The sequence below is a fragment of the Archocentrus centrarchus genome, chromosome 2 (assembly GCF_007364275.1).
Source record: "Archocentrus centrarchus isolate MPI-CPG fArcCen1 chromosome 2, fArcCen1, whole genome shotgun sequence".
Classification (NCBI taxonomy): Eukaryota; Metazoa; Chordata; class Actinopteri; order Cichliformes; family Cichlidae; genus Archocentrus; species Archocentrus centrarchus.
In genome coordinates this window covers 20932211-20959041 of record NC_044347.1, presented here as the reverse complement: position 1 = coordinate 20959041, position 26831 = coordinate 20932211, and the positions used below count along the sequence as shown (strand labels likewise).

Genomic DNA, 26831 nt, shown 5'->3' with positions numbered 1-26831 from the left:
TTGGACAACCAAAAGCCACCTATCACTCAATGGAGCTGCACACTCAATGCCGCAACTGTCAGCTGATTTTTCACCCATGTGAAAATGACTGCAGTGCCTCTTTTCCACTAGTATCTACTCAGCTTGGCTCTACTCAGTTTTTAGGGTTTTTCCTGTTAGGTGGTAGTACCTGGTACCGCGGTTCCAAGCGAGCTGAGTCAAGTCGAAAATGTGACGTTAATAAACTGCATGCCACTGATTGGCCAGGGAGTGAGCTCACTAGATGAGTCATGAGAGCGACTCATTCACAAGAATCAAACGCGCCGTTTTTGAAACCTGGCAACAAGGGAAATGGTTAACACCCTAACCAACACAGGCATATTTGTCCTTTTAGTGGATGACAACTGATTCCAGACGCAGCTAAATGGAGCAACCGTTTGTGTTTTTGTCGCATACAAATGACGGGACTTTAGGGTTGCCTTGCGACGACCACACCCACATTGAGGTGGTACTCAGTTATACTGGAAAAATGACCCAAACCGAGTAGAGTCAAGTCAAGATGAGTAGGTGCTAGTGGAAAAGAGGCTATAGTGTTATGAAACTCATGTTGGGGTTATGCGGTTAATCATTAAGACAATTTAAACAGTTAATTTATAAATCAATTGATCACCTGCACAGTTGTCTTGGAGTATATCATCTATAAGGACTAAAATCATGTTTTTGTACCAGGCTCTAAATATAATAATTTCTGCCCTACAGTTGGGCATTTTAACATGTAAATCTGTGGGGACTGACTCACCTTTGGAGGCAACCTCAAGGGACCACTTAAGGAACTGCTGTGCTTTTGGGATTTCCATATTGGTTTTATTTTTCAACTCCTTTTTCCACTTAAAAAATTGCAACCTACATCCAACTTACTTGATGAGAGCACAATGATTTTTGCCATGTGAAGCTTGACTGTTCATATCCCTTTGTCATCTTTGCAGGGACGACATGTCAAGACCGGCCAGCTGGCTGCCATCAAGGTCATGGACGTCACAGAGGTAAGGCCAAACTATCACCCTACAAGCATGCTTAAAGCCATAAAAGAGAGTTCGGCACACCATAATAGATTATTTGACAGAGCTAGCAGAGATTTGATGTGCTAAAACTGCTTTGTGGTCAAATGTAATTAAACTTGAGTCTGGTTAACATCAAAATCTGCACACATTCCACTGGAACTTACGTCTGAATATTTTGAGGTTGCAGAGGAGAAAATGCCATGCTCTGTAACGAGTTGGCCTCACTAATAAACAGCAGGGAACGGGTAGAGGCAACAGGATGCTTTTTGAGTGAACTGTGTCATTTAGCAGTGAGCATGCTGCCCTCAGCTGTGGGAGGTCCCATCTGCAGATGAGAAACAACCACACATGCAGAAACACAAAGCAGAGGGTTTGAGAGGAGCAGCGAAGACCGGCAGGGCCAACCACCCACGCTGCCTTGATTATGATGGAAGCACATGGGCGTAATCATGCTGGACCTATTGTGAACTGCCGGAGCCCAGTTTGAATGGGTTGCACTTAACGGCCTCGAGTTCATTATCTTCCCTGGAGGGGATCAAAGTCTACAGTCATAACCTGAATTTTGCCCATGCATTACTACCCAAGCGAGAACACGTTTGCCACTTTTAGGTGCCAATTGTTTCTACTGTACCACGACACAGTGATTATCAGGAAACTAGTGATGTAACCCGTCTGCTCCGACATGCCTTTTTGCCACTCCTCAGGTACGCTTGTGTCATGATGAGTCAGTTACACACTTGGCTGATATTGCTAACTTGTGGGATAGTATGGACCAGCTGTTTCCGGATGTGTGTGTGTGTGAGAAACAGCATTAGGTGTGTCTTTTCAGACATGTAGTAACTTATGGAGAGCACAGCCTTGATTGAATGGCAATCACTTGTCATGAGCAGCAGGTGTCTGCTACAGCTAAAACCTGCTTGGCTGTACGCTTGTTGCAAAGAAATCACACTTAATACTGGCCCTTTAACATCTGTCCTCAATCTGTTTATGTGAGACTTTGGCTGTATTTAGTATATATCACTGACTATTATTAGGTGAGTATCTTTTGTAAGGTAAGCCTTCCCTTGCAGCTATCATGACACAAATCACTCTGAGACTGAGCCAGGTTTTTATTACCTGCACACAAACGACTGACTGTGCACTGCCGTTGCTATTAAAGTGTCAAAGCTCAGTAACTGGTGGACCTCACACAGTGATTTTTTTTTTTTTTTTTTTTTTTTTTTTAAACCAGTTTGGCTGGGTTAATTAGTAGGCTTCAAACAGTACCTGAATAATGACTCAGTTTGATCTGTTATGACCATTTGCCTGAAATATTCAGTTAGATCTGTCAACTACTTTTCTGGTTATTATGGTTCAGTTGGCCCATGTTGCATGCTCTGTCCTGGCTGTCGAGCTCATCCGCAGACACAGCGGGTCTGTCTAGGGTCACTGTGACCCACATTCTCATCGCTGATCCACATGCTCAAATCCAATTTTTTTTTTTTTTTTTTTTTTTTTTTTTGCAGGCCAGAAGCTACAAAAAAATAAATGGATGCCTTCCATTTTGACATGCTATTTTATATTTTATGAAAAGGATTTCCAATCTTCCAGTTTAAAGATGTAAGATTGTGGCTTTGTTCTTGCGGAGCACCGCTGCTTGACATTCTGGTAAAGGCCAAGTTTGTTTTTTGCAATGTGGCACCCAGCAGTTAAACTTTATTGAACACTTTTAAATTGTGAAAATGTATTGCCAAGCTGTCAAGGATGTCAGCATGGTTAACTGAGTGTGTTTTCTGGAGCTTTAAAGATTATTTTTAGCTCTAAGGTTTAAGATGTGAAAGCTCCTCTTTGAGAAACCTTGATTGTTTGAGCTATACCTTCTAAATCTTCAAACATAATGTGCAAATATTATGTGTGACCTAGCACCACAGATTAATACCATCTTCTCTGTGTGTGTGTGTGTGTGTGTGTGTGTGTGTGTGTGTGTATTGTGCACTGACATATTGTTTCCCTTTGCTCTCTCTCCCCCCTCTCTGACACGCATCACCATATGATTCTCTTTCCCTCGCCATGTGACTCATGGCAGCGAGGCTTTCACAGTCGGGAGTGTGATAATCCAACAGCTGCGCACCAGAGAGGGGGTACACAGGGAAGGGAGGGCTAGAGTGAGGGTGGGGGGGAGATGCGCACAACAGAAAGGCTTACGTCAACTCAAACGAGTCATGCAGCAGCAGTATGGCTGCCTGTATAGATGGCCAACTGCCATTTTGCTGTGTGTGATGCAGTGTAGTAACATGCACACATAGCACCACCTTTAAATCAACTGTAACACATTTTTGTGCAGTGCAGCCTGTTTAATAAGTGAAATAAAAATATACAGATATCTAAAGCGTGCACACACGCTGCATTATGCAGTGCTAATACTGTGCAGCCTTCCCCCTCCTCCCACTGTACTTCCTAAATAATAGGCCATGTAACCATAAAGCAAACCACTTGCAGGCTGATCTCTGCATGTGTTCAATTAGTGTGTCGCTGTTAATCTGTGTCAAGTTGCTATAGGGTGCAAGCAGTTTGCACTGCAGCTAGTTCTGACCTTTTTGTGAAGAAGCGATGGTGGACAGGTTTGCTCCGATTATTTGCGCTAAAGGTCGTTTGCAGAAGAGATTAAATGCTGCGTGATTGCTACATCTGCTAGTTGATTTTTAGCTCATTCACATTAATCCCTCCAAGTTCCCTTTAGGTTAGATTTAAAATTTAAAGGCATTCATTTCCTGCTGGTGTATTACTCTTCCCTTAACTAATCCGACACCCATTATGGAAATTCTTTTTTTCAGGTTAAGGTTCAAGGCAGAGTTCTTTGCTTCCCCCCCGAGCTCTCTGGATAACAGCTGGTGGTTGTTGTAGTTTTATCTAATGTATCTAACGTACGATGCAAATCATTCATGCATCAATAATCCAGAAACAAAGGACTCATTCCCCACCCATGCTGCAGTGACGTTGCACCAGGGCGATGTCACATGTCTCGACCCTTGCTGTGACACAAAGTGTGGAAGTGAATTGATTTATTTCTGAAGTGAAATGTTGCTCAAGGTCAGATGATGATTAAAAGTGCCTGCATGCCTCGTCAGAAAGATTTTTCAGGGCAAGGGGAAAGTTTTAATGTGCGCCTGTGTTTGTGTTTGCTTGTCTAGGATGAAGAAGAGGAAATTAAACTGGAGATCAATATGCTGAAAAAGTATTCCCACCACAGAAACATAGCCACCTACTACGGTGCTTTCATTAAGAAGAGCCCCCCGGGGCATGATGACCAGCTATGGGTAAGCCCTCAAATCCAGTAAAGAAATTTTATGTAAAGAAGGAAAGCAGCCATACTCATTTTTTTTAAACTAGCTTTCCTTTTTTATTAGCTTAAGTTCTAGGACAATGTCCCCAAACCTAGAAATGTTTTAATTTTAGTTAATAATTTCCCTTTTTATTTTTTTAAGTATTTATTGCCTTGTCTGCTTTGCAGCTGGTGATGGAGTTCTGTGGTGCTGGTTCGATCACAGACCTCGTGAAGAACACCAAGGGGAACCAGCTGAAGGAAGACTGGATTGCCTACATCTCCAGAGAGATCCTCAGAGTGCGTACATTCTCCTTTTTCCTCTCTCCCCTCTCCTCTCTTCTTCATCACTAATGCTGCATCTCCTCTACCCTCCTCAGGGTCTCGCCCACTTACATGCCCACCACGTCATCCACCGTGACATCAAAGGCCAGAATGTCTTGTTGACTGAGAATGCTGAAGTTAAACTAGGTGAGTGATAGTGTTTTCATGTCTTTGATGCTCTCTAGTGCAGTAAACGTTAATTTCTGCTGACGAATTTCTGCCAGCTTTAACTGTGGGATTCTGGGTTGTACAGAACCAGTTACACACACACACACCCCCCAAAAAAAACCCTCTGAATGATACCTAACCTTTTCTATCAAGTGGCAACCTCCACAGTTGGAAAAAAATGATGCTTAAAAGCTGGACTTTCTCTAACGGCCACTTGAGGCTGGCACAAGAAGAAGTCTTAATAAATAAGCATGCTGAAATATCAAACTTTATAGTAATTGTTCTGAATGGTCCCAAACACCATTTTGGTCCCTGTAGCTAATTTCTTTGTTGATAACAACTGTAGAGGGTGTAAATTTTAATATAACACAATATTATAAATTGCAATTTATGTATAGTTAAGAATGTGCCCCCATTCAGTGGACCTTAAAACACTTTAAGGAGTCAGCAGTACACATTTTGTTTTAACCCTGCTAGCTAAAATTATCACTATTAATTACAGAGGCAGCTTGCTAACCAAGCTAGCCAGTGCTAGCGTTCAATAACAACTTTACAAAGTTGTCTAAATATTGTCAACAAAAAGTTTAAAAATAAATAAATCAGGCTCCTGTTTGTCTATAGTCCACAAACAGGAGTTGGCAAGCTAGCCATGTCCATCTTTTAGATACAGTCTGTGCTTTTTGAAGATTGTGGCTAAGCATATTAAAGTAAATTTTCACTCCAAATTTTCTCTCCAGTGGATTTTGGCGTGAGCGCTCAGCTGGATCGGACAGTCGGAAGGAGAAACACCTTCATTGGCACGCCTTATTGGATGGCCCCTGAAGTCATTGCTTGTGACGAGAACCCAGATGCAACATATGATTACAGAGTAAGATTCTCCAGGGAAATGTGTCAAGCAGTCAAAACTTGTCATACTGTAACCATGTGAAGGTGTGTTATCCCTGTGGAAAGCTTCAGGGGTTTTCTTATTGGGAGTTTTCTTTTCTTGCAGAGTGATCTGTGGTCCTGTGGTATTACGGCGATTGAAATGGCTGAAGGAGCACCACGTGAGTGCCACTTTCTTTTATTGTTTGTTTTTTCTGATATTTTAAGCCTCTTAAATCCTTAATGATTTTGCAACTCTTCTCTCAGCTCTTTGCGACATGCACCCCATGCGTGCACTCTTCCTCATTCCAAGAAATCCTCCTCCTCGGCTGAAATCTAAGAAATGGTGAGCAGCACCTGGAAAAGACATTTTTACTGTTCATGTGTCTGTCCTATGTAATAATCTAGCTACCATGAAAAATCCTTACACATTTACTCTGATATTTTATGTTCAGATTTCCTACTCTGCCTTTTATGTGCATTTTGCTTTATGTCAAACCTCAGCCCAGACAGCTACAGAGACTTAAATCTAAGAGCTCAGCTTTCCCTTAGTGCTTTGCTGCTGAGTTGAACATCTGTGGTACACCTGCTCTGGCAGGCTCAGGCTCTCCTGGCACGCACACAAACACACTGGATCGCTGCTCTGGACACACTGCAGAAACATCCCAGAGCTCGAGCGCTCAAATGAATTGGCTCTTGTTTTAAACGTCTCAAATTTGTCTTCAAACAGAAATTGCACTTTTATATTATACCCAAAGCTATTTCATAAAATACTGGATTGATTTGCTGCTGTCACATCAATTTTGAATGAAAAGTGCATCTGACGCAGCTCCGGCAGCAGGTGCAGTTGTGATGATAATTTCACTCTAGCGTGTCCCGTATCTCAGTTTTCATGGCGTATATGTAATGAAAGGTTCGATGCTGCTTGTCCGTGTGCATAAACCTCAGTTTATGTTGTGCTGTCGAGTGTTTGAAGGGAGGGAGTGTTGTTAGGACTGATGGGCCATTTGGAGTCAGATCCTGTTTGCAGAAATGTCCGTTTCGCTCTGTCCTTGTGTGGCTGAAATACTTGTTTCTTTTTATGATTTACTCTCTCAGCCACGTGTTGTTTCTCTCCCCCGACTCGCTCCCTGCCATCACCACAGGTCCAAAAAGTTCTTCAGCTTCATCGAGAGCTGTCTTGTTAAGAATTACACGCAGCGCCCACCAACAGAGCAGCTGCTGAAGCACCCCTTCATCCGAGACCAGCCCAATGAGAGGCAGGTCCGCATACAGCTCAAAGACCACATTGACCGGACAAAGAAAAAGAGGGGCGAGAAAGGTGCGCGTTTCTTTTTTTTTTTTTTTTTTTTCTTTTCCTTTAGTAACAGAAACCCTGGAAAGGTTTAGGATGTGACTTGTTTTTCCCCCCCATGTACAGATGAGACGGAGTATGAATACAGTGGCAGTGAGGAGGAGGAAGAGGATCCTCCTGAGCAAGAAGGAGAGCCCAGGTATGGTCTACATTTGTAACGCTTCCCTAAAAAAAAAAAAAAAAAAAAAAAAAAATGCATCCACTCAAGTGGAGTCATTTCATAAAGCTCTTTTTATTTTGCTTTCTTCACGCAGCTCTATCGTCAATGTGCCAGGTGAGTCGACTCTACGCCGTGACTTCATCCGCCTGCAGCAGGAGAATAAAGAGAGGTCGGAGGCACTCCGTCACCAGCAACTCCTCCAGGAGCAGCAACTCCGGGAGCAGGAGGAGTACAAGCGCCAACTACTGGCCGAGAGGCAGAAACGCATTGAGCAACAGAAGGAGCAGAGAAGGCGGCTAGAGGAGGTGTTATTTTTATTTATTTTTTTTTTTCCCCCTCCAGACTGCTCACTATTATTATGCTGCTTTGGGTAACTGACATTTTATTTATTTTTAACTTGCAGCAACAGCGCCGCGAACGGGAGATGAGGAGGCAACAAGAGCGTGAGCAACGCCGCCGCGAGCAAGAAGAGAAGAGGCGCATGGAGGAGATGGATCGTAGACGTAAAGAGGAGGAGAACGCCGGCGGCTGAGGATGAGAAAAGAAGGAACGATCGTGAGCAGGTCTGTTTCTGAATCCTTGTTTTACTAAGAATGTTTTCACTGTATCAAATGAAAACTTTAAAGCTCTGGTCTGCTAAATTTGGTTTAACGGATTACTTCATACATTTATCGTAGCTCAGTACAGCCAAAAGATCAGTTGCTTACTGCTTTAAAAAATGCAGATCTGCACAGGACCAGCCGCTGGACAGTATATGCTCAGTCTTGGTTTTATTTCCTTCTGGCAGGAGTACATCAGACGTCAGCTGGAAGAGGAACAGAGACACCTTGAGATGCTGCAGGAGCAGCTACTCCGTGAACAGGCCATGCTGTTGGTCAGTCACACACAAGCATTCAGTCTCCTTTAATATATGATAATGTCCTTTGACCTCCATAACCTGGAAGTATTAGTAATATTTAATAAGTCATTTATGTCTCAGGATTACTGCTTTTTGATTTACTTTATATACGTATGTTGCATGAAATCCTTAATAGTTGGGCATTGAGTTGCTCAGATATTTATATTGAAGTATGACCAAGGGTGCTGAGAGTAAGGGGGTGGCCAAAGGCTTAATAGGCTCCCATTTTACTTCCTTGTCCCATCTTTCATTTAAATATTCTGTTCAGTTCTTTTAACCCACTTGCATCAGGGATCTGCTTTGAGCCCCGTCTTGTTTGCAAAGGTGATGGACAGGCTGACAGATGAGGTCAGGCAGGAGCCTCCGGGAACTATGGTTGCAGATGACATTGTGGTGTGTAGTGAGAGTGGGGCTCAGGTGGAAGAGAGCTTGGAGAGGTGCAGGTATGCACCAGAGAGAAGAGGAATGAAAGTCAGTGGAAGTGAGACAGAATGTGTCTGTGAATGAGAGGGAGGCAGACGGAGAGATGTGGAACATGTAAGGAGCAGAAATGGAGATAGTAGAGGAGTTTAAATACCTGGGGTCAACCATCCAAGGCAACGGACAGTGCACAAGAGCGGGGAAGAAAAGAGTGCAGGCGGGTGGAGACGTGTGTCGGGTGATTTGTGACAGAAGAATAGCAGCAAGAGAGAAAGGGAAGGTTTACAGACGGTAGCGAGCCCTCCTATGATGTCTGGTTTGGAGACAGTGAGTTGAAGATTTTCATTGGGAGTGACCGGAATGGGCAAGATTAGAAATGAATACATCAGAGGGACAGCTCAGGTTGAGTGACTTGGGAGATAAAGTTAGAGAGACAAGGCTGAGATGTTTTGGACATGTGCAGAGGAGGAATAGTGGATATATTAGAAAAAAGATGTTTAATCTGGAGCTGCCAGGCAGGAGGAAAAGAGGAAGACCACAGAGAAGATTCATGGATGTATTGAAGGAGGACGTGCAGAGAGTTGGCGTGCCAGAGGAGGATGGTAGGGAATAGGGTGAGATGGAAGCAGATGATCTGCTGTGGCGACCCCTAAAGGAAGTAGCCCAGTCATTCTAGCCCACTATAATATAAAAGGTAAAGCACGGAGCTGGAAAACTGTATTGATGGCGGTGGGTTAGCAGAACAGCTAGTGTATGTCAGCATTTCAATTTCCCGTCCCAGTGTCTCCAGGTAGTGAGTTTTTGTTTTGCTCTTTTGACGCCCACATTTCAGAAATGACTCAGCACCCTTGAAAATCAGTGAACCTGCATGACAAGTATGACTGTGATGACTGCTGTGGATGTCATCAGGAAATGCTCCACAGCACGTCTTTGTTTTTAATAGGTGTATGAATCATTCACACTGCAAAGAAATGTGAAGTGGTTGTTGTTCCATTGTATCATCTTCCTGTTATCACATTTCATTATTTTTTTTAACAGTAATTAGGATTTAGAAACTTTTTTTTTTTTTTTTTTTGTAGCATTCAGCGTGCAGATTTATGCACAGATTTTGCTCGATTCAGTCTGTTTAGTGTGCACAACACACTAAGCGTCAGACATATTTGAGAGACGATGCAATGATAATATCACCAAAGTGCCTGTATAAAGACTTGTTTGGTGGCTATGTTCAGCCTAACACCTCTTCTCACCACCCCTGAATCAACCCTACGCTCTGCGACAGGAGTTCAAGTGGCGGGAGCTCGAGGAGCAGCGCAAAGCTGAGCGTCTCCATAAGCGCCTGCAGCAGGAGCAGGCCTACCTGCTGTCTCTGCAGCACGACTCCAAACAGCAGCCTGGCGACAAAACAAAACTCCCGTCGGAGCATAGCAAACCTCTACAGGCCGCCACCCTGCCCCCTGACAGAGCCCTCGCCACAGTCCCCCAAGCTCAGGTCCTCAACTCTGCTGTTTCTGTAGTGAGAGGCGCTTGTGAATCCTCCGGAGCCCCTCAGACGATCCCTTCAGACAGCAGTAAATCCCAGGCAGCAGGGCAAGAGAGGACTGATGAGAGTTTGAGCCAGGTCTCAAACTCCCCCAGCTCCCTTCAGACTGAAACCCCCACTGACTCTAACCCTCCCCAGACAGAAAGCTTGGAGCCCGACAGCGAGCCTGTCAGTCATCCTCCTCAGCCTATCAGAGAGGTGAACCTCCTCCTCGGCTCTGTCTCCCCTGCTGCCTGTTCTTTCCACCTTCTTCTTGCTTGCTTTTACACGGCGTCAGTGCTTATATGATAGAGGGGTCTGAGCAACAAATGGATCCTCCTCCCCCCTACATACTTGCCTGTTGTGGGTGTTCTGGTGTTAGTCCAAAGCAATAACAAATTTGTTACAGTGCAGGTGCTCTCAGCCAGTCATCCTTTGAATGAAAGGGGTAGGGGGTCCGGGGGAAACCACAGGCTTTCAACGAGCCTGAATAAAACGGAGCTGTTCTCCTGCACTCTGTTGGCGCTTCCTCTCACTTGCAGTGTTTCTAGTCATCCATCAGGACGCTGTCATCTTAATTTGAACTTTGAGCGGGCTGAGCATGAGAGGAAAAATCATATCTAAGGTCTGGAAGAGTTGGAATAAAGAGGGTTTTAGGGATCCCTCTTCGCCTTTTGACAGTCAGCCTCAAACTCTTCAGTGTGGCTGTGCCGACTCTTAATGTATGTGGACTGGGCTGTTGCATGTGGATGGCTGAGGCCCAAACTAACATGCAGGAGCATCCGAGCAGTGTCTCCATCACAAACTGACCTACGTCATTAACAGCAATCTCTTCCTCCACTGAGTACTTAAATCCAGGGATGTTTGTTTGAAAGAGTCCTGTCCTCACCTTCGTCTGTGCACATGTATCTGTCTGTATGGCTGCCTAGAATTGGCTTCAAGCATGTTTAATGTCATTTTCACTAGTTGTCTTTTGTTGTTGATCGTTGTCTTTGAGTATGAGTAAATGATTCCTAACGGACCCTAAGAACCATGTTCCCCGATCCTCATCTTATCTTTTTCCTCTAAAATTCCTTCATCTCAGGCCGACGAACGTTACCGTAAGAACATTCAGGGCTCCCCTCAGACTGCCCCTCCTCCCAAGCAGCCCCCTCTGCCTCCCCGCTCCTCTGAACCGTTCTCCAACGGCGGCGGCGGCTCTTCCGAAGCATCTGCCATGCACCGCCCCATGGAGCCTCAGGTAACTCCTTCCTCCACTGCTCCCTAGCTTTTTCCCTCCTCTTCTGCCTGTCGCTGTACTGGATTTGTGTGCTCACTCAGTTTTCTCAGACATTTAGCCTGTGTGTATCCACTTCAGATCTAGAAAAAGGAAAGTGGTGTGTGTTCATGTGTGTTTGAGTGAACTGTGGCTTTTAAACATTTCACCTTTGGGGATTTTTGGGGAAACTGATCCCCAGTTTGTGAACAGCTGCAAAACTGCAAGACCATAGTGGACAACCTTGGGCTCTGGGGCTAAGACACTTGGGAGTGAAACATTTAGCCTCATCAACTCTTCAGAGTGAGGATTAAAAACTCCAGCAAATGCTGACAGTTTCACTTTTGCTCAATCAAGACTAAATTAGAGGGTAAATAACAGCGTTAACCTTTGCAGTAAATGTGCCACACATGACAATCTTTAAACCTTTTTAAACATTAAAAAATATATATATATATATAAAGATGGATGCACACTGGAGCCAGTGCAGGGACCACCAAGCTGGAAAAAACTTTTAATATTTATATTTAAGAACAATTTAACCAACACCAGCACCTGAAATGCATTGAAAAATCATGTAAAAGAGAGTTTGAAATATGTATTTATTGACACACATATTTTACTACATCTGTATGTATAGATAGATTGAACAGAAGGCTGGAGGTAAAAACAGTCAGCCCTATAATGTGCACCTGAGGTCACTAACTAATAAAATGGATTTAGCTGGTTAAAATTTTCCCTATAACAGGATTATTTTAGCACCTTGTGTTAACCTAGTTAACTAAGAAATATGCAAGCATAACTTTAATCTCACACTCCACTATAAGATAACCTATGAAGAATGCTTCAGCTTAACTTACCTAAAACTGTTATTTGGGAAGTTAAGCTGTGTTTATCAGAACGCTAGCTGCATATGTAGCATGCTGAGTATCAGTATCAGGAAAGCAATTTTTCCCCCTCCATTCTTCATAAAGACTTTTTTTTTTTTTTTTTTTTTTTTTTTTTTTTTTAATTCTTTCTGTCAGCATTTAAATAGTAAACATGAAGATAAAACAACAGTACTGATGTTGGCAAAAGCAGTTGGATGCACTATTTGCAGTCGACTACTGCAGGCTGCAGTACTTTTGTGTGTGTGTGCTACTCAGCAGAAAGTCTCCCTCTGCGTGCACCTTTTTAAAGCTCACAAATTTAAATGTTTTTGAATAACTTGTTAAAAAAACAGAAGATTCATATTTACCTGATACTGATCTCCTCTAAACTCAGTAAGTGTATTAAAATGATTTGTTCCTGTGTGTTTAAAAAAAAAAAAAAAAGCCTGGACAGCAAGAGTGGAAAAATGTCATTGTTTTGTGCTGTGCTTTGTCTGCTGTATGCATGTGTATGTACAGTAAAGCCACACACATCTTCCCTCATGTCTCACTGTGTTGTCTGCTTGTTTCAAACCCCCCCCTCCCTCCTCTTCCTCTTGCCCTCCCTCACTCCCTAAAAGGTCCAGTGGTCTCACCTGGCTGCTCTAAAGAGCAGCAACAGCGCCCGCCCCCCTCTCCTCCTCCTCCGCCCGTGGTCTCCCGCTCCCAGTCCTTCAGCGAGTCCGGTGGCGTGGCCTCTAGCTTTGCACAACTCCACCTGCGCTCCCAGGACCCCCACCATCACCACCACCACCACCCATCGCCTGCACGCACAGATTCCCACCCCAACCTCCCCTCCACAACCCTCAGGCTAGGCTTGAACACCAGGCCAGCAGCGAGGAGGTCCCTCCCAAGGTAAGGAACCCCCCACCCCCCACCCCCCCCCCCCCCCCCCAACCCTCTCCTCAACCCTCTCCTCAACCCTCCCCTCCATCGCTCACTTCCTGTCATCCATTTTACATAGCATGCTGTTCAGCCATCTCCTGGCTGTATGTGTCTGCCTTGCTGTGTCTAGTCTCATTTGTTAACACAGCTGTGAACGGAAGGTGTATTCCAATTAATCTGGGAGCTGTTCCCTTTCTGGGGCCGCAGATTACACCAACAGATGAAAGCTGGAATTTTTCACCTTCAGTTCAAAGTGCTTTTATCCCAGAGAGGCAACAGCCAAAAGCAAACAAAAAGAAAAAATCTATGCAACACATACAACCAGAGACGCAGATCACCTAATAGAACTTAAAAAGGTAACAGTGGTAGGAACAAATGAGAATTTGAATCGGTTTGTTCTGCAGTGAAACAGAATACCTCCTTTCTGAAAGCAGCAGCTGAAACTCTAAAGATGGGGAGTGAGTGCGATCACCCCAAATCCTCTCTGCCTTTTGTGTGGCCCAGCTCTGTACAGGAGGGCAGGATCATCAAGCTTTATACCTGCTGCTTTGCTTCAGTTTCTTAATATATTGTCCTCCACTTATTCTTAAGGTTAAGCGATCCAAACCAACAGATTAAAAAAAAAAGTTAAAAACAGACTCAAAACATTATCATAAAAATATTATCCACATTAAAACCATTAAGTTTCTGACACAAATGCATATGCTGATGAGCCTTTGCACAAATGGCAGCTGTATTTGCATCAAAATACAGTTTATTTCTCCACCACCTCAATTTCTTGGCCATGAATATGAGTAGAAGGCAAAGATGAAGTTTTCAGACAGAAATCTGGTCATTTCCTTTGTTTTTGATGCATTAATGTCCAGAGAAGAATGCCCACACCATGCTACGAAATCATATGCAACTGGGCCATGATCACAATCTGCATCATGAAGCAGAGAGAGATGATCACTGATTCATCTGCGTACTTAATTATGTATCTTTTCTCTTGGTAAACAAAAAGGATGCAGGGAGACAGATTAAAAAGTTCAACATCAGAAGAACACAGGGATTCCCTCACCACAGTGTTACCGCGCCAGCTCTCATTAAATTCAAAATAGTAAATGGTAAATAAAGCGGCGCATTCCTCCCCATCTAAATTTCTCTCGGTGTGTTGCGGGGGGTGTTTGTGTCCGAGACATCCGGCTTCTCTGCTCTTCTGTGTTTAGCAGCTACAGCTTAAGATGGTCTTGTTCTGTGCAGTTTTAGATTCTTGGATATTTGTATATTTTCCACTTTAGATCAGCTTCAAATCCCAAAGAATGTTCAATAATGTAGTACAAGCAGTTTTTCCTATTAGGCAGATTGTTACTAGGAACATATTGATTTTGTGGTATCAGGTTGATGGGGTCATAAATGCATGTGTCTCCCAGGTACCAGTGAGGACAACATCCAGGTCTCCTGTACTGTCACGAAGGGATTCCCCTCTGCCTTCACAGCCCAGCAACCAGGCCGGACAGAGGAATGCTGGCAGGTGGGTAAAGAGACCTCTGAGGTCTCTCACTTTTTTTTTGCTGTGTTTTTGTTTGTTTTTTGTGTGTGTGTCTGTGGTTTAACTAGGGGAGTTGCACACATTGGAACACTTAAAAGTTGTAAAAGCCAAAATGGTAAGTACCACCTACATAAACCAAAAATGACAAGAGGAGACTCATACAGACTCTTAATAGATGATTCCTCACACCTCTTCTGCAGTCTCACCTACTGGAGGAACTGTGGCTCCCATGAAGCCAAACACCCGGTGGTACAAGATTAGTACAGAGTGAACGACTGTTCAGGAGAAAAATCACCTTCAGTTGGGCAGAACTGCTTTTTGTATTCTTACTTTGACATCTAGTCACATTGAAGCAAAATACCTTTTTGGAATACCAATATACTGCAATCCGTTTGTGTGCGAGCAGTGAAGTGATCAATTATTTACACCTCTATAATGTGATGATTCCAATGAAGACTGTAAACTACTGCTGCTATGTGATTAAATAATTCCAGAAAATAAAAGTAAATGGTAGAAAAAGACGATTGGAGGAACATTGACTTTGATATTACAGATGAAAAGGATTAAAAATTCTTTAAAAAAATGCTCACATGCTTATAATCCTGAAAAGCACAAGGAAAAGACTAAATGTGGCATAATTTTACACTGAGGCTGTTTCTACTGTGCTTGTTCTTTGTCACAGTAACGTGGAGCAGCGTCCGCTGTGGGATCGAGTGGAGAAGCTGCAGTCTCGCCCAGGCAGCGGCAGCTCCTCCGGATCTTCCAACTCCAGCTCTCAGGCCAGTCCTGGGGACCGCTTCAGGCCACGCTGTGAGTCCCCTGGTACTGTACTCGGCTGCATATCACTAACCCCACCAACTCCTTATTAGCGCATTAGGATTATTACCATAATTATACAAATCTCGCTCCATGCAGTCTCCTGAGCTCATGCTCAAATTCGTTTTTTTTTTTTTTTTTTTTTTTTTTTTTTTTGGGTGGTGGGGTGGGGTGCAGGCAATTAATGATCCTCTCAGCATCCAGCTCTCCTCTGTCTCCCCCCACTAATGCCGTTTCCTTTTGTTTCTGCAAAGCTTCCTCCAAATCTGAAGGATCGCCTCTCCAGCGGCCTGAAAACGTTTCCAAGAAACAGGATGAAAAGAACCTCGCCAGGCCCACCCGACCAGCTGTAAGTCCACTGTTACTCAAGTGCTGGTTAAACGTGTATGAAAATGAATAGGTGAAAGCACTTTTTCCCACTTTGCTCTATTTTCTGTTGCTCTGATTTATTCAACCACCTGGTGTGGAAAACTCGCTTGAATCCAATGCTTCCTGATTGTTGGGGGGTGCCTGCTTAGGGTGATGTGGTAAGCCTATTAACTGAGATTACATAATCTCACCTCTGCTATGCTTGCACCATTGCCCCACTCATTGCATTATATGATAAAGGTTTCAGATAAAAAGAAATTTGCTCCTTTTGTGGAGATTAGTTCAGTTTTTTTGTTTTTTTTTCTCCCCCCCTTCTGGCTTTGCTTTCCCCTGGCATCTCTCCATATGCCTGCTCAGCCCTTTCCTGATTTATTTTTTTTTATTGCTTGGTGTCAAAAAAATTGCACAAGATTAAAAAGCTTTTAGCCCTCTGTCACAGCTCCTAGATTTGAATGCAATCACATTTGAATGCAAACACACCCCTCCTGCTCCCTTGTACTTGTCAGAATGGCTCCCGGTCTCACCTGGTTGTTTGTGGATAAACTGTGGCCCAGAAATAGGGAAGCACCCCCCCCCCCCGCTTGTTTATGTTACGACCTTACGTGACTATATTATTAAAAAGGTGCAGGGCAACATAGTTAGGAGGACTGGATGTAATACTAATTTAAGAGAAATACTGAGTCTTTAGTATTCTGACATTCCCTCATACAAAATGCTGCTTCTGTCGCTGCATCCTTGAGCTTAGACTAAATGAAATCTAACAGCTATTTCTTTGCTTTGGCTTCAGTTAATGCAGCCCAGGGCCAAGGTGCAGTTTAAAGGATAGAAAGACGGTACAGGTTTGCACCCATAAGTAAGAGAGTCGATTAGATCACTGAAAGCTTCTATGAAGCGAGGAGGGATTGCAGTTTGTTTAAAGTGGCCCTATTCTGCTCATTTCAGATTCAATATTTTTATTAATGGATTATATCCACATAGGTTTGTACTTTTAGCTGGTCTCCCTTTTTAAAGCAAGTTTCTTCTGATTGGCTGCTCCTCCTAAGCAGGATATTTGAACAGCAGGTGGGTGGAGCTTCTGCGCTTCGCAGCCAGAGCTGTGTGTCTGAGCTGTGACCATATCGGGGATATCTGCGCTCTTTGAGTGTTAAATGTGACAGCAGATGTGCTCAGTTTGTCAGGATAGAGGCAAATTGATTCGTTGTCTGGGTAACCTGAGTTTGAGCATTTTAGCCAGTGCAAAATTGATGTGATAAACTTGAACTGCTATCAGAAAATATCTTTTTTTTTTTGTTTTGTTTTTTTGCCCATACTTCCAGTAGTTGCTAAATGAATGAGGCTCTCAGGCTAGCTGCTACTGTGTATGTGTGCTCTTCCACATCCCTGCATGGAAAAGCTCTCAGGAGTTGCTGTTCTTGTTCCACTCCTGAGTGCAACTTGCACCAAAGGGGAGAAATGAAGCTGAGCCCAATTTAACCAGACTTAAAGGTTCATGTGTCAGTACATCTAAAACTTTCACTGTTCCTATCAGGACCTAACTGCTCTGGCCAAGGAGCTCCGTGCAGTCGACGATGTGCGACCTCCTCACAAAGTCACGGACTACTCCTCCTCTAGTGACGAGTCGGGCACCACCGACGAGGAGGACGAGGAAGAGGTGGACCAAGAGGCGGGAGAAGAATCCACCTCAGGAGCTGAGGACTCCAAAGCTGGGTAATTAGTTGCACACATAATGGTGTCTGCTGCATTTATTTTTGTGGCATGTTTTTAATTTTACGTTAAAACACTAAACGATATGCTTTTGTCTAACGTTCAAAAATGTTGAGTCCATGTGAGCTGCAGTGTCAAACCAGTGCAGAGTGCAGCATGGCTTTTTCTGCATCACTGTTGGTTTAACTCTGGTCTGGTTATGGGACCTCAGATATCCCCATGGCTTCCGCAGGAGAGTGAGTAACGGAGAGACGGAGTCTGCTAAGACCATGCTGGTTGAAGACTCGGAGAGCGAACAAGCCACTACGCCCTCCAAAGATGGCACACTAGTCATCAGACAGGTAAGAGGGTCAGGTCAGGTGGTGACTGACTTTGATGGATTGCTTGATTTTTGGTGGTGTTGATAGAAATGTGGTTTTATTTATTTATTTTTATCCACCATCAGTTTTGTTTACCTGCTCATTCTCCACCGTTTCTTCTTTGTTCCTGCATATTATCACGCCACTTCATAGGCTTTCATGTTTAAAGATGAATAATCTGTCAGATTGTTACACAAAGCAGCAGGTTAACAGCTAAACGCACAGCTCCACCTTCTTTCCACCTGCTTGCTTGAGCCCAAGTGTGCCTGTTCTTGCTTCCAGAGCACAGCTGACATAAAGCGGTTGGTCACTCTCTCATCTTCCTCCCCTTCCTCGGCTGGCTCTGGCCACGGCCAACCCCAACCCCCCGGCCGCGGCTTGCTAGAGAAAAACGGCTTTCCGGGCCACATACACCACCTACCAGACCTTATCCAGCAGAGCCATCACTCCCCTTCCTCTTCTACAGCCATCTCTTCCTCCTCCTCTTCCACCACTACCTCTTCCTCCTTACCCTCATCATCTAGCCATGCCAGTCCTGCAGTGTCCCCACAGATCTCTTTGGATGAGCTCACTGCCATAGAGGTATGTCACCATCACACCACTGAGGCAATCAACTGAGGAGTGGGCAGTTTCAAAGTGTGCAGGCTCGTAGCAACTTTCTAGATTTTTTTTTTTTTTTTTTTTTTAATTGTGATGACTGTAAAATCCAAACCTCGATCTCCAAGTCTGTACACATCAGCTTTGTATTCCTTGGTTGTTGGACCTGCGTCCTCTCTCGCCCCCCACTGTGTCCTTCTGGCTTCACACTGCCTCTTCTCTGCTCCCTTTTGACTCTGCTGGTTTGTCTCTTCTGAGCTGCTGCAACCTCTTTCCCTCCTGCACCTCACTGCACTGCATCGCACTGCGCTAACACTGGGGCCTCCATGTGGTACAACACAGTCATGACATGGAGGAAACTAAACCGGAGCTTCTTGGGATATTTCAAGATAAATGGAAGAGAAGTTCTCATTTATAGAGAGGCACAGAGCTACCTTGTAAACAGCGTGCATCTTGGGTGGTGGAGTCATCCTTTATTAAAAGCAGCTTTTTTTTTTTTTTTTTCTTTTTCCTCTAACAATTCATAGCCGCTTGTGTTTGGATCACTTCATGTTTCCTCATTTCTTGTTGTTTCTTGTTGCACATGTTTTTTCCTCTCGAACATTTTTTTTGCCTTCACTAACATCAGAACAACTAACATAACTTCACTAAATCATCTGCTTTTTTTTTTTTTTTTTTTTTTTTTTTGGCGGGGGAAGGATCTTTGTGTTCCCAGTTGTGCTGTAAAAATGTGGTTTGAAGGCAGTTAAGCTGAATGTTGTTTAATGAGACCCCAGAGGTGGAGCTATAACTCATACGCTCAAACCTGAGGGGCGCTGTTGCCATTTAAATTAAGTCGTTTTTATGAGTTACAAATCAAGTTTGTTTCATGTTTCTGTTGCAGGTTTCTCCTCACTGCATTTTAAAGTTACCTTATTGGAAATATTCTTGAGTGCTCGGTTTTCTAAATATCTGATTTCTCCACCAGTCGCAGTCAGAGAGCAACTCCATGTCCAAGCACAAGTCTTCCTCCTCTTTCACTCCCTTCATCGACCCACGCCTTCTGCAAATATCGCCATCCAGCGGGAGCTCCCTTAACAACATGGGTGAGTCTACAGAAAACTGAGTGAATTGGTTGGAAAGATGCAGCTTATTCTCGAGGGAGCTGCAGCAAACCATTTTTTGCAGCAGTATTATTAGCAGTATTTCATTACCCATCCAAATCATTGAAGTCAGGTGTTCCAATCACTTCCATGGCCACAGATGTATAAAATCAAATATGGAGGGGGAGGGGGGATTATGGTGTGGGGGTGTTTTTCAGGAGTTGGGCTCGGCCCCTTAGTTCCAGTGAAAGGAACTTTATATTTTGGACAATTTCATGCTCCTGACTTTGTGGGAATAGTTTGGGGACGGCCCCTTCCTGTTCCAACATGACTGCACACCAGTGCACAAAGCAGGTCCATAAAGACACGGATCAGCGAGTTTGGTGTGGAAGAACTTGACTGACCTGCACAGAGTCCTGACCTCAACCTGATAGAACACGTTTGGGATGAATTAGAGCGGAGACTGTGAGCCAGGCCTCCTCATCCAACATCAGTGTCTGACCTCACAAATGTGCTTTTGTTCCCATAAACACTCCCAAACCTCGTGGAAATCCTTCCCAAAATAGTTGAAGCTGTTATAGCTGCAAAGAGTGGCCCAACATCATATTAAACCCTATGGATTAAGAATGAGGTGTTACTCATGTTCATATGTGTGTGAAGGCAGACGAGTGAATACTTTTGGCAGTAGTGTAGATGAGGATACCCTGGTGGGCTGTCCATTCAAACCTAATATAAAGTGCCTCTGCTCCCACCTCCAGCTGGATTTGGGCAAGACGGGCGTCTGTCAGATCAGCTGAGGGCTGACCCGTCCCGTAAAGGTTCAGTGGTGAACGTCAACCCAGTCAACACTCGGCCACCGAGCGACACTCCGGAGATTCGCAAGTACAAGAAGAGGTTCAACTCTGAGATCCTGTGCGCGGCACTCTGGGGTGAGTGACTGTTAAAATGTGATACGGTTACTGTGATGCACCACAGTTGGATGAAAATATATGAAACTTATAAAAGCCTTTGGCACCAAGGGCCTAATAATGATGCATGTTTCCATGTTTGTCTGTGGCTCTTCCAGGAGTAAATCTGCTGGTGGGAACAGAGAGCGGTCTGATGCTGCTGGACCGAAGCGGTCAGGGCAAGGTCTACCCCCTGATCAACCGGCGACGCATCCAGCAGATGGATGTCCTGGAGGGACTCAATGTCCTGGTGACCATATCAGGTATGTGCTGACCAGAAAGTCCTGGTTGTCCCTGTAGACAGAATTGTGGTCAAGTTTAATCAAACCCCTCCCTCCTGCAGGTAAAAAGAACAAGCTGCGAGTGTATTACCTGTCGTGGCTCCGAAACAAGATTTTGCACAATGACCCCGAGGTGGAGAAGAAACAGGGTTGGGTCAATGTGGGCGACCTGGAGGGCTGCGTCCACTACAAAGTTGGTACGTTTCCTAAACCTCAAATGTGCACAAAAGAGCAATAGGGACCTAAAGTTCTCATAGAACAAAAGTCGCCTTGAAGGGAGAGGCTTAAATGAAAGAGAGGCAAACAGTTTAGAGGTTATACTAAGGTCCAGTATAAGATAAATAAGGCTCATTTTGAATCATGGAAAGCTACGCTAGAAAATATATGGAGCTACAAATAAGCATAATTGCCATCACCCATGATTAACTCGCTACTGCTTCTTATTCCAGTGAAGTATGAGAGGATTAAATTCTTGGTGCTGGCTTTGAAGAACGCTGTGGAGGTCTACGCATGGGCACCTAAACCTTACCACAAGTTCATGGCCTTTAAGGTAAGCGTGTTCTCCAGTGGGTGTAATTCCACCTGCAGGCAGAACAATTAAATGTTATTACTTATGTTCTAGTTTACCTGACTGTCTCTTTCTATGCCTGGCTTTAGTCTTTTGGTGACCTGGTGCACAAACCTCTGCTGGTTGACCTGACTGTGGAGGAAGGTCAGAGGTTAAAGGTCATCTACGGCTCCTGTTCAGGCTTCCATGCTGTGGACGTGGACTCTGGCGCCGTCTACGACATCTACCTGCCCACACATGTATGTGCTAACTGATGCAGCCTGATCACCCCTCGTTTTTTTTTAAAAATGCATTTTTCTTTTAACTTCTATCTCTTCCTCCGCTTTAACCTCAGATCCAAACCCACATTCAGTGTCACGCCATCATCATCTTGCCCAACACTGACGGGATCGAGCTGCTGGTGTGTTACGAGGACGAGGGTGTCTACGTCAACACCTACGGACGCATCACCAAGGACGTGGTGCTGCAGTGGGGTGAAATGCCAACTTCAGTGGGTAAGTGGAGAGCAGATGATGCCAGAGGTCAGGAAAAATCTGAAGGCTGTTCCTGATTTTTGACAGATTAGAACACTGATGGCTGATGTACCATAACATTAAACGATGAATAATCCAAAGAACAGACCTGGCAGTGTAGGCTGTCTTTTTCATAACGTAGAACGTTAAACATGCATTGCAGAAACCGCCATCTCAAAGACTTCTCTCTACTTTACTGCCACCGATGCCCTCTATTTCCTCTTTCTTTGGTTTTGCAGCCTACATTAGGTCAAACCAGATCATGGGCTGGGGTGAGAAGGCTATAGAGATCCGCTCAGTAGAGACGGGCCACCTTGATGGCGTCTTCATGCACAAGAGAGCCCAGAGACTCAAATTCCTTTGTGAGAGGAATGACAAGGTGAGGACTTCCTTCCTTCCTTCCTCCCTTCCAGCTTTCCGTATACAGGGGATGGTAGCCAAAGACAATCACCAAACACCATGTCGCTCATATATTCTTTCATTTCTCAGGTCTTCTTTGCCTCTGTGCGCCCCGGAGGTGCCAGCCAAGTATATTTTATGACCCTTGGACGCACATCCCTTATGAGCTGGTAGACACGTGCTGCACCATCAGCCAGTGCGCCAACCATTACCGAAGCAGTGACCCACAGATGACGATTGTGACCATGACCAACAAAGACGTTTAAGCCTGACCTGGAGAGGCGTTTTCTGAGGAGACGACTTCCTCTTCTCACGTGCTCGGGCAGCCAAACAACGGATTGGACTATAATCATGATAAAGAAGCTGGGGATGGATGTGTATTTAGATGGGCTAGCAGGTCCCCCCCCCCCCCCTTTCCCCCCCTCCGCCGGCCTCGTTGCCTGACTTTCGAGCCGACCCCCACCCCCCTTTGTGTCCTCTCTCTCTCTGAGGGACATGGGATCTGTTGACAGTATAATCTTTGTGTCATAGTAAAACTTTGCATCTTGTAAGCGAATGACAAAATGTTTGTCTGGGGGGGGAGGGGGACGCAGCTGTCACTGTATCAGAAGACTGTGCTGCCACAGCTTTGAAGTGTAGCTGTGTTTAGTCCCGGCCCCGTCAGGTGTGTGATTGCAACACTACATCTACACTAGTTCCACAAATCGAAGGGTGCTTGACATGCAAATCTACTTCTTTGTCTTCACTTTTTTTTTTTTTTTTTCTTTTTTTGCCTTCACCTCCTCAAAGTGGAGATTTTCTTAAGGGACGTCCTTGATTGATTAAATACAGGGTACCGGATATGAGCTTGTGCATACTGACGTCAGGCGCTTTTCAAGGACAGCTTTATCACATCGCCTCTTGTGCTGTAGGTTATGTTGGACAAAAGTAGCTCTTTTTAATGGCAGCATGATGCTTCGGTGTTAGCCCCAGTTTTGTTTTATTTTAAATACACTGTATATTTTGTATGTGACTTGCTGCACATAAATAAAGAATGCAGAAACACACACATAGATGCGTTTTAAAGGAAGAATCCACTCTATCAAGAGCCTTTTTTTTTTTTTTTTCCCTCTCTCCAGGGGCTTTTATTTTGTAATTAAGTGCTCGCCTTTTCTTGAATCTGTCATCTCCTTTGGTTTCACTGAAGTCTGCAGATTCTGTCGTTCTACTGGAAAAATACAAACACACACCGACAAAATAGACCCAGAAATGTGAGGTTCAATACAAATGGGCTTTTTTGTTGTTTTTTTTGTTTTGTTTGTTAAGGTGGATTTTTCCTTTTAAGATCCGTTGTAAGTAGGGTTAGCATAAACTGTGAATTAGCAGGTGGCCATTAAGGTAGCATGGAGGCCAGGAGTGCAGCATGTAAAGATCTCACTTAGAGGAGGAGGAGGGGGAGGATCAGCTGATTGTCCTCCGCCGGCACTGTTGCAACATTTCACGTCTACAATCATCTGCATTTTTGAAGGAGACTTCAACTTTATTGTTGCCTTAGAAGGGTTTCCAGCAACTTAAAATAAAAGCAAAAAAAAAAAAAAATCCACTGCTTCAGAAGTGAAGAAATTTAGATTTTAGGGTAGGATCACTTTAGTCTGAAGCAGCCGTGCGACTCAATGTTGGACCTCCTTTTTTTTTTTTTTTTTTTTTTTTTTTAATGCCTTCAGACATGCCACATCTCATCTGGATTAAAGCGACATTACTTTAACTAAACGCCATAAAATAATTTTATTTCTTGCTTTATTTAAAAAAAAAAAAAAAAAACCCAAACGACAAGGCGAGACTCGTTTGTCGCTTCACATCAGACCGTCTCACTCCGCCGCCGAAAGCAGAGCCCCATCCTACAGCTGTGCTTTTGTGTGAACGACAAAGGCTTGATAACAGGACTCACGACTCTAAGTAAAGGCGGTTGCCGCCTTCGCTGTCTTCAGAAGTCACTTTCACTGTCTCGTTTGTTAGAAGCAAAGAAAGCAAAAATAACAGTAAATCACACGTTCGGATCTGCAGTGTTACAAAACCGCTCCAGACGGCGAAAACCAAGTGGCGTATTTTTAGTCTTGATTCTGCTTTTCTTTCTTTTTTTTTTTTTTAATATCATGTAACCCTTGAGATAAGTATGCGACTGCAGTGGACTTTATTTTAATGCACATCTTATGTTCAAAATGTTTACAGAAGCAATTGTTTTGTTAAACCAATGTGCATCTATGAATATTTATGGTTTATTGAGGGCAGTCCCCCCACCTCCCCAAAAGTTTTGTATTTTGTATTATTCCCTTTTTGTACTTTCATTTAGATGTTTGTGTACAGGATTAATCAACTTTTGCTCACTTTATGAATAACCCAGTGTGTCATTTCACTGATTTCCTTTGCATCCTCCTCGTGGCCCCTGGCTGTGTGGCAGCACGGATCAAATGTTTCCTACCTGCCAGGTGACGTGTTTCCCCTCGGACGTCTCTCCGCCATGCCCCTAATTTATGTCCTATGTGTGTACTATGGGAGTTACTGTATTTTCCTGAAGGTCTTTTTTTTTTTTTTTTTTTTTTTTTTTTTTTCTCTGTCTCACTGAATAAAATCAAAAGTAATTTACAGTGCTGCATCATTCTTTGTAATATAGGGAAAATGCTGAAGTGGTGAATGCTGTCCACCACAATAAGTTTAAACTATATGACCATTTAAATTTTAGCATTGTGATGGTAAGGTGGTGCATTAGAGCGCATGTGAGAATCTAACTCAGAAGCCACTTTAGTGCTGAGTGATACAGCTGTGGGGTGGGGTGGGGAGGGGGCTTCTGTGCGGTCCCGTGAAAAACTAGGTGTGCATCATGACAGCAATAACATGAAGCACTAATTTTCTGTGTGACTATCGGTCTCACATCATTGTGGAGAAATTTTAGCCTGCTCTTCTTTACAAAAGAAGCTTCAGTTCATTGCAGTTTGCAGGCATTTATTCCTGCACAGCTCTCTGAAACGCTGTGGCAGGACTTTAAATCAGCCTGAGGTCTAGACTTTAGCTTGGCCATTGCTACGCCTTTTCTCCTTTTTCAGCCCTTCTGTTGTAGATTTGCTGCTGAGCTAGGGATCAATGTCCCGTTGCGTGACTCATTTTGGGCCAAGCTTTAGCTGTCAGACAGATGGTCTCACGTTTGACTCTAGAATACTTTGGTATACAGAGGAGTTCGTGGTTGATTCAATCACTTCAAGGTGCCCAGGTCCTGTTGCAAAACAAGCCCAAATCATCACCCCTCCACCACCGTACCTGACAGTTGGTATGAGGTGTTTGTGCTGATATGGTGGAGCTTTTTGTTTCCATCCATTCTCTTCCACTCATCCTTTTCAGGGTCACGCGGCGGGGGCGGTTAACACTGAAAGCAAATGAATTGAGTTTTGTCATTTGTATATAGTGTAGTGTAGTAAAAGTACCAGTTAGTGTGACATGGAAATATTTCATGGTGTATTAATTTGCTTTCTGCTATAAGCATGTAATAAAATTCAGATATTACGGTTCAGCCACAGTCATATCTGATCTATCCTTGAAACAATCAAATAAATGTACACAAAAACAAATGATCCTGTGGACCTAGAGGAGCCCTTCTGGAAATATGATTGCTCCCACCAGTGGATGAGAGCATGGCTGGGACCAGTAAGAATGTAAATTAGTAAGAACCCAGTTCCAGGAAAGTTGGGACTCTGCATAAAATGCAAATAAAAACAGAATTAATGATTTGCAAATCTCATAAACCTATATTTTAATCACAATATATCAAATGTTTACATTGTAAAAATGTCATGTTTGTCATTTCATGATGCCCCCAAATGTTTTCAGTTGGTGAAAGGTTGGGGCTGCAAGCAGGTCAGTTTAGCACCCGGACTCTTCTACCTCAAAGCCATGCTGCAATAATAAATAGAGTATGTAGTTCAGCACTGTCTTTCAGTTCCATAGGCATACCATCTTTTACTTTTGTACTTTATTAAAGTACAGTACTTGCATTGTATTATTTTCTACTTCAACTCCACTTTACATGGATGCAAACATTGTATTTTGTACTCCAATTTGTTTTTAACACTCTGGTTCCACATTATCTAGCAGACATTAAACTATAAGTCTATTAACACATTGCGCTATATTATTATAAACAAAGCTACCCAGCAGTATTTCTATGTATCTCCAGCTGCAACATTTAAACAATGTACCCAAAGAATCAATAATTATGATCCAATAATATAATGTTTTTAATTCTGATAAGCACCATTTTGCATTATGTATGAAAGTAATTTAACATAAAACATTTTTTCAGTCACATGTGCAGAGCAACTTTTAATGTAAATACATCTGGATGAGGCACATGAGCCTAAAACTCACGCCAAATGATTTCTACACTGCATTTATTTATTTATTTCCTCCCTGCCTCGCTCTTGGTCCTCCCTGTGCCACTTCATAGGAAACGCCCCTGCAACATGTTAAATAATATTGAAAGGCAGCAAAAAGTGACTTGCTGATTACATCCTTTCACCGCAAGATGGCGCCGTTGCACACC

General features: G+C 43.7%; 1 protein-coding gene across 1 annotated transcript in view; it reads left to right on the top strand.

The window, feature by feature from the left end:
• LOC115792189 (mitogen-activated protein kinase kinase kinase kinase 4-like) overlaps window positions 1-22642 on the top strand; it is a 35941-nt gene extending 13299 nt beyond the window's left edge. The window contains 32 exon segments of the mRNA XM_030746632.1: window positions 966-1022; window positions 4211-4336; window positions 4531-4641; window positions 4722-4812; window positions 5571-5701; window positions 5825-5879; window positions 5965-6043; window positions 6843-7018; window positions 7118-7190; window positions 7306-7516; window positions 7615-7733; window positions 7735-7774; window positions 7999-8085; window positions 11133-11288; window positions 12793-12846; window positions 12849-12987; window positions 12990-13066; window positions 14509-14609; window positions 15310-15449; window positions 15698-15792; window positions 17341-17519; window positions 17728-17857; window positions 18158-18457; window positions 19440-19557; window positions 20313-20483; window positions 20621-20764; window positions 20845-20979; window positions 21232-21332; window positions 21440-21589; window positions 21685-21844; window positions 22102-22241; window positions 22352-22642. Coding sequence (XP_030602492.1) covers window positions 966-1022; window positions 4211-4336; window positions 4531-4641; window positions 4722-4812; window positions 5571-5701; window positions 5825-5879; window positions 5965-6043; window positions 6843-7018; window positions 7118-7190; window positions 7306-7516; window positions 7615-7733; window positions 7735-7774; window positions 7999-8085; window positions 11133-11288; window positions 12793-12846; window positions 12849-12987; window positions 12990-13066; window positions 14509-14609; window positions 15310-15449; window positions 15698-15792; window positions 17341-17519; window positions 17728-17857; window positions 18158-18457; window positions 19440-19557; window positions 20313-20483; window positions 20621-20764; window positions 20845-20979; window positions 21232-21332; window positions 21440-21589; window positions 21685-21844; window positions 22102-22241; window positions 22352-22435 — 3930 coding nt within the window. The 3' untranslated portion in view covers window positions 22436-22642.
• The last annotated feature ends 4189 nt before the right edge of the window (window positions 22643-26831 follow it).